This window comes from Pezoporus flaviventris, unplaced genomic scaffold (genome assembly GCF_033815535.1).
Source record: "Pezoporus flaviventris isolate CSIRO_AGI_PZ_B2104156 unplaced genomic scaffold, CSIRO_AGI_Pfla_v1 ptg000154l, whole genome shotgun sequence".
In the NCBI taxonomy this organism is placed as follows: domain Eukaryota; kingdom Metazoa; phylum Chordata; class Aves; order Psittaciformes; family Psittacidae; genus Pezoporus; species Pezoporus flaviventris.
Window position 1 is genome coordinate 213,910 of NW_026892702.1, and position 9,264 is coordinate 223,173.

General features: G+C 44.9%; 1 protein-coding gene and 1 pseudogene across 1 annotated transcript; both read left to right on the forward strand.

Annotated features, from left to right (window-relative positions):
- The first annotated feature begins 2,388 nt into the window (after nucleotides 1-2,388).
- On the forward strand, nucleotides 2,389-3,900 carry LOC133283153 (ankyrin repeat and MYND domain-containing protein 1-like; annotated as a pseudogene).
- Nucleotides 3,901-4,660: 760 nt separating this feature from the next.
- LOC133283162 (ankyrin repeat and MYND domain-containing protein 1-like) lies at nucleotides 4,661-8,832 on the forward strand. Its single transcript, XM_061479672.1, has 4 exons — nucleotides 4,661-4,827; nucleotides 6,541-6,599; nucleotides 8,054-8,200; nucleotides 8,707-8,832. Exons 1-4 carry the CDS (start codon nucleotides 4,753-4,755, stop codon nucleotides 8,708-8,710), a joined length of 285 nt encoding a protein of 94 aa, XP_061335656.1. The 5' UTR covers nucleotides 4,661-4,752; the 3' UTR covers nucleotides 8,711-8,832.
- Nucleotides 8,833-9,264: the final 432 nt, after the last annotated feature.

Below are 9,264 nucleotides of genomic sequence, written 5' to 3' on the forward strand. Positions count from 1 at the left end.
ACCAGATCCTCCTTGTTAGTGAGGATGAGATCCAGCAGCGCTCCTCTCCTGGTCGGCTCATCCACCATTTGCAGGAGGAAGTTATCATCCATACACTGGAGGAACCTCCTGGACTGCGGCTGGGTTGCCGAGTGGTCCTTCCAGCAAACATCAGGGAAGTTAAAATCCCCCACGACGACCACGGCCTGTGACTGTGAGGCTGCTCTCAGCTGCCTGTAGAAGGCCTCGTCAACTTCCTCACCCTGATCTGGTGGTCTGTAACAGACACCTACAACAGTATCCCCCCTGCCAGCCTGCCCCTTAATTCTCACCCACAGACTCTCAACTCGCTCATCATCTGTCCCTGGACAGAACTCGGTGCATTGTAGTTCCTCCCGCATATAAAGAGCAACCCCACCACCCCACCTGGCTGGCCTGTCTTTCCTGAAAAGGACATAGCCTTCCATGACTATATTCCAGTCATGTGAGCTGTCCCACCACGTCTCTGTAATTGCCACCAGATCATAATCTCCTGACTTAACACAGGTTTCCAACTCCTCCTGCTTATTTCCCATGCTGCGCGCATTGGTGTACAGGCATTTCAGGGAGCGAGCTGAGCACACCGATTTCACCCTAGGATTGTAGGAGGCCTCCCAGTCTTCATTAATTCTGGAGCGCTGCCCCACTGGGGCAAGCCCAGCTACAAGCCCATCCCCCTTCGAATCTACTTTAAAGCTCTCCAAATGAGCCCTGCTAATTCGTGCCCCAGCATCCTTTTCCCTCTGTGAGACAAACCTTTCTCACTTGTCATTGTCCAGACTGGTGCCCTATAAAACTAGCCGTTATCAAAGAATCCAAAGCCCTGCCTGTAGCACCAGTCTCGAAGCCAATTGTTCATGAACTGAATCTTCCCATTCCTTCCCACATCAGTGGAAGATGGAAGGAGAGAGGAGAAGATCACTTGAGCCCCAGACTCTTTCACCATCCGCCCCAAGGCCCTGTAGTCTTTCTTCATCCCCCTCAGACTGCGGGAAGCAGCTTCCTCCCCACCTGTCTGGAAGACCAGCAGCGGGTAGTAGTCTGTCGGGTGCACCAGGTTGGGGAGCGCCCTGGTGATATCCCTGATCCGGGCTCCAGGCAGACTACACACTTCCCTATGATGAGGGTCAACTCTGCATATCGGGCCCTCTGTTCCTCTCAGAAGGGAATCCCCTACTACAATGACCCTTCTTTCTTTCTTAACAGAGGCAGTCTTGAGGTGCAAAGTCGACTCCCTTTTCCTATGTGGCATTGTGGGCTGGCCTTGCCCCACATTCTCACCTACCTCTCCTTCAAGATCCAGGGCCTCGAACCTATTATGGAGGGACACCTGGGGAAGCAGGGCAGGAAGGGGGGAGGGTTTCCCATGACGTCGAACTGGAACTCGCTTCCAACCCTCGTCGTCTTTTTGGTCCCCTACCTCTGCGCAACAGCTGCAGGGCAGGGGCTGCCTTGGGCCATCCCCCTCTGTGTGAGAAGGCAGGGGGTCCTTCCCCTTTTGGGGGGTATCTCCCTGGAACCATTTCGACTGGCCCGCCAGGGAGTTACTTCACCAGTCGATCTCCCTTTCACACTCCCTGATGGTCCTCAGTGTCTCAACCTCCTCCTTAAGTCTTGCCACCAGGCTAAGCAGATCTTCTACCTGCTCACACCTCACACAGGTGGAGTGCTGTCCTCCCTCCCCCGGCAGCAGCAGGCTCTGGCACTCCCTGCACCCAGAGACCTGAACAGCCACGGTCTGGGACGGGGTCTCTGTCTGAGTTGCTGCAGTCACCTTACTGCAAGCTCTCTTTCTGGAGGCAACCATATTGGTGCGCAGTCTGGGACACCAGCAACACGACCTGCGTGTTCCTCCCTGTGCCCGGTGGGCAGCGACCTGTCGCTGCTCTCTCAAAGGCTTTTTCAAGGCAAGCAGCAGGGGAGTGGTCGTCGTCACCGTGGGAACGCCCCCCGCCACGTCAGCCTCTCTCTCGCAAGGGCTGCTGGCGCTTCGGGGATCGGGAGATGTCGGGAATCGCGATGTCTCTGCGCTATCCCCTCTGATTTTCCTAATCTCCGTTGACCCTCGCGTCGCTGAAGCGTGCCGGCTGTGGCTCTAGCTAGGCTAGCTCCGATCAGCTGACTGAATGCTAGTAGCGAGTTTGGGCCGCGTTTAAATCTCCCGCCGTCACCGTGGAAACGCCCCCCGCCACGTCAGCCTCTCTCGCAAGGGCTGCTGGGGCTTCGGGGATCGGGAGATGTTGGGAATCGCGATGTCTCTGCGCTATCCCCTCTGATTTTCCTAATCTCCGATGACCCTCGCGTCGCTGAAGCGTGCCGGCTGTGGCTCTAGCTAGGCTAGCTCCGATCAGCTGACTGAATCAACTATGTACTGAAGTACCTGGTTATTTTTCTGTCTTGGATTATCCAGCACACTGCAGATACATTGATGACAGATCTCAGAAGGAGTATATTTCACTTGAGGAAGACCCATTTCTCCATAGCTATAAACATCTCCCTTTTGATGATAAGGATATTTTACCTGAAGGAGTCTTTGCATATTCTCTTAACATGGATCATCTTGCTTTGACTCACTCCTTCCTGGAAGAGTGTGATGCTCTGTATTTTCAGAACACCTGGAAGCTTTCTGAGGAGGACCCTTGGCATGTTAGAATGCAGATGCATGTGTATAAGCACAGGTAACTGTTGATGGTTTGTTTATTATGTGTGGGTTTTTATCAGTTACTATCCATGGGTGTTCATTATTTTCGAATTTGCGTTGCAGGATAAAAGCTGCACTCCAGATTGGGTTTTGTGGCCTTGAGATTACAAGTTGTCAATAAGGTTGTTTTTTTTTTAAAAAAAAGGAAGCAAATAACGTATTCACCTCTCAATTTATAGATTTTATTCCTTTAAGTTAAAGGTTAGGTTTCTCCTGGTCACACCTAGAAAAATAATCCCATTACTCATTACCAAGTCAGGGTTTGTGGAAGTCCAGTTTTGAAAAGAATTGGGAGTCAAGGGCTGTGGAGACCTGTTCTGATCTTCGCTGTCCTGAGAGTGTAGTCATGCATGGAAATAAAAATACGGAGAAGCATAGTGCCAGGTTTTCAAAAGTACTGAAAATGTGGCTGTTGATAACTCGCTGTGGTTGTCTTGACTCTTGTTCTTCTTCAAGGCTATACAAAATACGCTGTAACAAAAAAGCCTACAGCCAGTAGAACTGCCAACTGCACATCAGTTTTTATGTAGCTTGATACTTGTATGCGGAGATGCTTTTTGAGCCGACAGAGTATTTCCTTATTTGCTTTTTTGATAGGAACACAAGCTACATATGTATATTTTATAGTCAAAGCAGGCGATGAAAATTAAATCATAAACAAATGTCATGACTCTGCATGCTAAATTGGTTCATAAAAACACATGGAAGTTACATTTTGTTTTCTTATCCATCCATCAAACATCTAAAATACTTTTAACTTGCCTACATAAAAGCTGTATGCTACTGCCAGCACCCCATTAATATAAGCAAGCTCACACTATCTAAAATAGCTCTTAAAATGATAGCTAGCCTTATTTTCCCATCTTGCTGACCAGCATATTTTATTCTTGATGCATTTTCTGTAACTGCAGCAGTGGTCTGAGAGTACCTGGCTGCTTAAACGGAGTCAGTCAAATGGAGTTCAGTTCAGATGTCAGCTTCATTCTCAGCGGAGCCCGCAATGCTTACGGGCCTCCACGCCCCAGAGAACTTGCCTCGGAGCAGCTAATTAAGAAGGCAGCAAGAGGAGAATATGATGGGGTCTGTTTGATTCTGAGGAACGGGCTTGCTCATCCAGACGTAGCTGACAAGCGTGGATACACAGCACTTGCTGCTGCAGCTGCAAGATTCTAAGCATGACTCTTTACCACATGATAAGAAAATTCCTGGGGTAGTAGGCTGGATAAAATTTTTCTCTTGTTTCTTTACATAGTACGAAGGAATGTTCAACAAGCAGGAAAACCAGAAAAGCGGTGTGGCATGAGTAGTGTCCGTAATGACTGGTATCGTGCCAACCCCTGTGGTGAATAAATAACCTAAAAGAAGCCCTTCAGTAAATATTAGCAGTGATTTCGAATGCCAGGTTTGATTTCAGGTTGTGATTATGCGGTGTTACGTTCTTGGATGTGACTGTGCCCTTATTATTTTTTCTCCTATTTGAAATCAGATGCACACAGAGTTGTTTTGGTTTTGCTGAAAAGTGGTGGTGGCTGAAGCTATGCGTGTACAACTCCGATTTCTGTCGGAGGGGGATGCAGTCTCTCCCCCTGCCTTTCTTCTTTGTTTTGCTGTCAGCTGTACTCAGTATTCACTGTAAATGCCAAGCAGAAGCTAGATAATTTCAAACGCTGTATTTCTCCTATAGCCATCTCAGTCATTTCTAGTCTCTCTGTGCACGAATCCTCGATGAATTCCTGCAAAATCCATTAGTTTAAAATTAACCAAAAAATGTTCTGTTCTGAACCCTGTAAGACACTGAGCTTCTGTTTTGAGGAAAATATAAATGTGAATTAGACAAACAGTGTAGAGCATCATTACCTCAAAATTGTGTTGTCAGTTCTTTCCATGTCCCACGCTAGAAGTGTGTTCTTATATGTGCAAATATGGATGTTTCCCCTCTACAGGTTCATTCCCATAATGCTGTTGTCAATCTTCTTCTTCATAGTGGAGCTGATGTGAGTAAGTGTAGTGATGAAGGATTACCTGCTCTCTCCATGTGTTTTATTCTCATTTATCCAGAAGAATCTTTTAAGGGTAATACTGCTGAGAGGAGCTTGCACAGTTACAAGGTTTGTTTACTTCTAATCTAAAATAACAGAATCATAATGCATTATTTTGTCAACCTGTAAGCTTGCTTTTAAAATTTACTGTATATACTCCCTAGGACAAACTCAGAAGTTTAATACATTTTGCACTCTGAGACTACAGAATAATCTCTGCTCTCACTGCTGACTCCTAACTCGAAGGAACATGCCCCTGTGCAGTTAGTTACAAGCTTACTCAGCAATTGAAATAAGGCACTGTGTCCATAGCAGAATGCGAGGCTATGCTGGCGAGGTGTTTAACACGGTGAGGATGCAGTGGGAGAGTTAATGGGAATTACAAAAGTGTAAGTAGAACAGTAGGATGTAGGTGATTCTCCTGGTGCTGGGTAACCTTGCTGGCATCATGGAGGTGGCTACTAAAAAGCAATTGTTCTGTCAGAAGTCTGCTGATGCTTGGGGAGTACTCAAAAAGGAAGAGTCGTATCCCTAACCTTTCTTCTGCCACAAAATGAAACACCTGCTCTTGCTTCCTGTGTAGGAACAGGATATGAATTTTGTAAGAGTACAAACATGGGAATGGGAAAGCAATGAAAGCAAGGATGTCGGGAATCACCAGCCAGGATGAGAAAACGGCTGAAAAAGGGGTCTGGGCAGGAACTGTGTGGTCTTAGAAGTGTTTCAACGTAGTCTAGAAATGGAAGGGGTGCCTCTGGGACTTTCGCATGAGGTTAGACAGATTAGGCCCATGCTTCGAGGAAACTTGTTGGAAATTAAGTCCCAAGTAATCCTTGGTTGCTCTGAAGTCACTCTTCCAGTGCCAAGAGTATGATCATGTGATCATGCGAAACACTGCTGAAGTTGCAAGGCAATTATGGGAAAGGGAGAAGGGGAGTGAGAGAGAGCTGCTGCTGGAAACTGCACAGAAAATCAGTGTAGAGCTGGTAACTCTCATAGTACTATAATGTAATGAGGAGTAGAGAGGGGATCTTTCTATGTTGGTCCGTGTCTGTAACAGTTGTGAGATTTGACGAGTAGACATACACTGCTTTCACTTTTCCTCTGAGTTGAACGTGCACCCAGATTTGGAAGAATTAACCTTGTAGATCCTAGTATCAGATTCTCATGCAAGCTAATGCAGGTTGAAAATCTGTGTGTGTCTCGTTTTATTTCAGCAATTCTTTTTCTCTTAAATTAGGTGATGTATACTGGAAGAAAGATTTAACTGTTCTAAACATGCTTTAGACACCATGGAATCATAGTAAAATTAGGGTTGGAAACGACCTTAAGATCATCCAGTTCCAACCCCCCCTGCCATGGGCAGGGATGCCTCACCCTAGACCGTGTTGCCCAAGGCTCTGTCCAACCTGGCGTTGAACACTGCCAGGGTTGGAGCATTTACCCACTTCTTTTTTGGGCAACCTGTTCCAGTGCCTCACCACCCTCACAGTAAAGAACTTCTTCCTTATATCTGACCTGAACTTCCCCTGAAATTGAAGAAGAAAAATATTCTGTTATTTTAAGAAATTAAACCAAACGAACAAGCAAAAACGTAGTTACAATTTACTTCTAAATTATTTCCCTAACAGTGGTTAACAAAATTCCAGTATCATTATACGCTGTATTGCATTAAAGGTGTGATTAACAGGTGTGTTAGTATACTCAGTCATGCACAGGAAGAAGATTTTTTTAACCTTTTTAGTAACCTTTCTTTTCTTTTTTTTTTTTTTAATCTTTAAGTGGACTGAAAAATCAGAATCCTCAGAAACTGTCAGTGATGCTGAAGGCATAATGTCAGAGTAAGTCTCATGCACTAGGAATGGGAGACCAACTCTCATAAATGGTTTTGCAAAAAGGAGGTAACATTTTTTCACATATGTCACATAAGCGTGCATCCATTGCAAGGAAAGATATTTTTTGATTGTTTAACTGTACAAATCTTGCTTTCAAGTAGAAACCACTAATTGTTTATACACTCTAATGTGGCTCATGGCAGCAGCGACAAAGATTATAAGTTGAAAAATGCAGTTCAAGCAAAGGACATTGTGCTTGAGCAAGACGTCTTGTTAGAAGAGTGTGAAAAGCTTCTAAATATGCCATGGACACTTGCAGTGTAGTGCAGAGCTGAGGAAGGAGAATATATTTGTTTGTTACTTGAAGTCTTGACTGCATATGAACTTGCTTGTTGTGTTCTGCAAGTGTCTGTTCAGCAGTGATAACTGAAACGTAGGCCAACTGTTTCGCATCTGTGGATCTTTGAAAGGGGCACTTTTTGCTTTGCTTACAGAGCAGTCACCAAAGATGTCAAAATTTTTGTGTGGGTTTTATGGCAGTGTAGGTCATTTTGACATCTCAAAACCCCCAGACTGAAAGTTCATGGTTGGCCTTCTGACCTTCATCCCTTACTTGTGCCACATTTTACTTTTGTGGCACATCCTCCCACCTCCCATGATTCTTGTTGTCTGAAATAGTGTGCATACTGCATATCGTTCATTGGAATATAGAGATCTGCTGAATGTAGGGCTTGTGGGTAAAGCAGAGTTACTGCAATGCCTGAAAAGATGAGTATACCGTGAGAACACTTTGTGATGCAATTTCTGGGTGATATCCAAGTATTGGTGATATCCAAGTGCTGTTTGCTTTATTTTGTTGGGGTGTCAGATTCTTTTGTGTGTGTGTGTGTGGATAGTTTGCCTCCATAGAAATGCAGATGGCACCTGGAATATACTGTCCTAATCTAGCATAGCTCCAGTGCCAGCTTTTGTTTAAGAGAAACACTGTACCTTTGTTTTGTTGGGATGGATGGGTAAATGAAGTTTACTTGAGGAAAGAAACTTCCAAGCAGTCTTTGATGGCAGGAAGGAGGACTCTGTTTCTTTCATTAAACAATACTAAGATTAAATGTTTTACAAGTCACATGTGAGATGGGTGAAGATGCAGAGAACCTTGCCTAGCTTCTTTTATCTGTCCCCATGCTGCAGCTTTTCATGACTGCAGAGGCTGCTCTTTGCATGCCACTGCTTTAGTTTAGAGGGCTGAGATACACTGACTGTACCATCTCCTCTTCAGGTCATAATATTGTTGCCTGCTTGGGGTATGACAGTTGTGATGTGGTCCTAAAGACTGCTATGTCTTCCCTCTGCTAAGTGACAGTTATAGTCTATTACCTGCAAGCCATTTTAGTCCACTAGCTTTTAGAGTTTTCTTGGAAAGTGCCAAGATGTTATTCTGGTATTTTCTATGTCAATTCTAGACGACAGAAGAGATGGGAAACAATCCAGCTACTGCTTCGTCGAGGTGCAGATCGCAGCGCATCCTGGGCCCCACCACACCTCCTGTTCTTTGCTGTTAAAGGTGCGGATGCAGAAGCAGTGGAACTCCTCTTAAAAAGGGGAGCCAGGTCTGATGTGCGGCTTCCATCGAAGGTTTTACTGAATGGTAATTCATAATAATGGGATTCTAGATGTGTACTGCAGCTTCAGTGCCCTACCGTAAAATATCTTGCACGTCAGAATCAGCCTTAGAACGGCCAGAAAGCTGTTTAAAGCAATTATCCTATTCAAAGATTTATTTTTTTTTTTTTAGTAGAAAGAACTCAAAGCTCCTTACTGTCCAAGTATTTTTTTCTTATTATGTTTTCTGGTTGCCAAGCTTGTGAGTGGTTGAGGAATATTTGCAAAGCTGCTCCTCACGTTGGTTACAGCTGTTGTGATATTTAACAGGCTAAGCGTCTGGGGCCTTTAGTATTCCACAGTCTTATAAGTCCGGGCTCTAGATTTCTGGTGGCCATTCTGAGGCACAGCATATGGGAAGAGTGAGCTTGGATTATTCTTAAAATACTATTTATCACTACTTAAGTGCTGCTTCTGGTAAACAGGAGTCTTAATGCTATGTTTGTGTTTTCAGTTAGGGGGGTTAACTCCTCTCCACATGGCTGCCTCGATTCCTGGGGAGGAAGGGGTCCAGGTAACCCAGTACCTCCTGCATTCTGCCCCAGATCTTAATGCAAGGGCAGAAGATGGAAATGAGATAAATGGTCCAGACAAGGTATGTTGCTTTTTGAGCTCATCTTTCAGCTCATGAAATTCAGATTGCAGAGGACCTGAGCAGGCAGTTGAGATTACTGCCTGCCTGTTCTTATAGTGAAAGCTTTGCATTTCACTGAAAGAACCTTAAAAAAAAAGAAAACCACCCCCCCCCAAAACCCCCAAACTAAATTCACTTTGAGGTCTATTGTATTAAGTTGTAAATAACACATCCTTCTGGTGCCCCAGAACACTCTGCTATCATGTCTTTTATATAAGACAGAGTCTTATATAAGACAGAGGTTTCTTATGTGTAGTCCAGTACAAATCATAAAATCATTGAATCATAGAATAGTTACGGAAAGGACCTGAAAATCATCTAGTTCCCCCCCCCTGCCATGGGCAGGGACACCTCACCCTAGATCATATCACCCAAGGC

Bases quoted from the DNA above. Each gene is read 5' to 3' on its own strand.
- LOC133283162 (XM_061479672.1), top strand. From the start codon at position 4,753: ATGTGTTTTATTCTCATTTATCCAGAAGAATCTTTTAAGGGTAATACT. The intron at 4,828-6,540 runs GTTTGTTTACTT...TTAATCTTTAAG, and splicing joins GGAGCTTGCACAGTTACAAG to TGGACTGAAAAATCAGAATC. The intron at 6,600-8,053 runs GTAAGTCTCATG...TGTCAATTCTAG, and splicing joins GCTGAAGGCATAATGTCAGA to ACGACAGAAGAGATGGGAAA.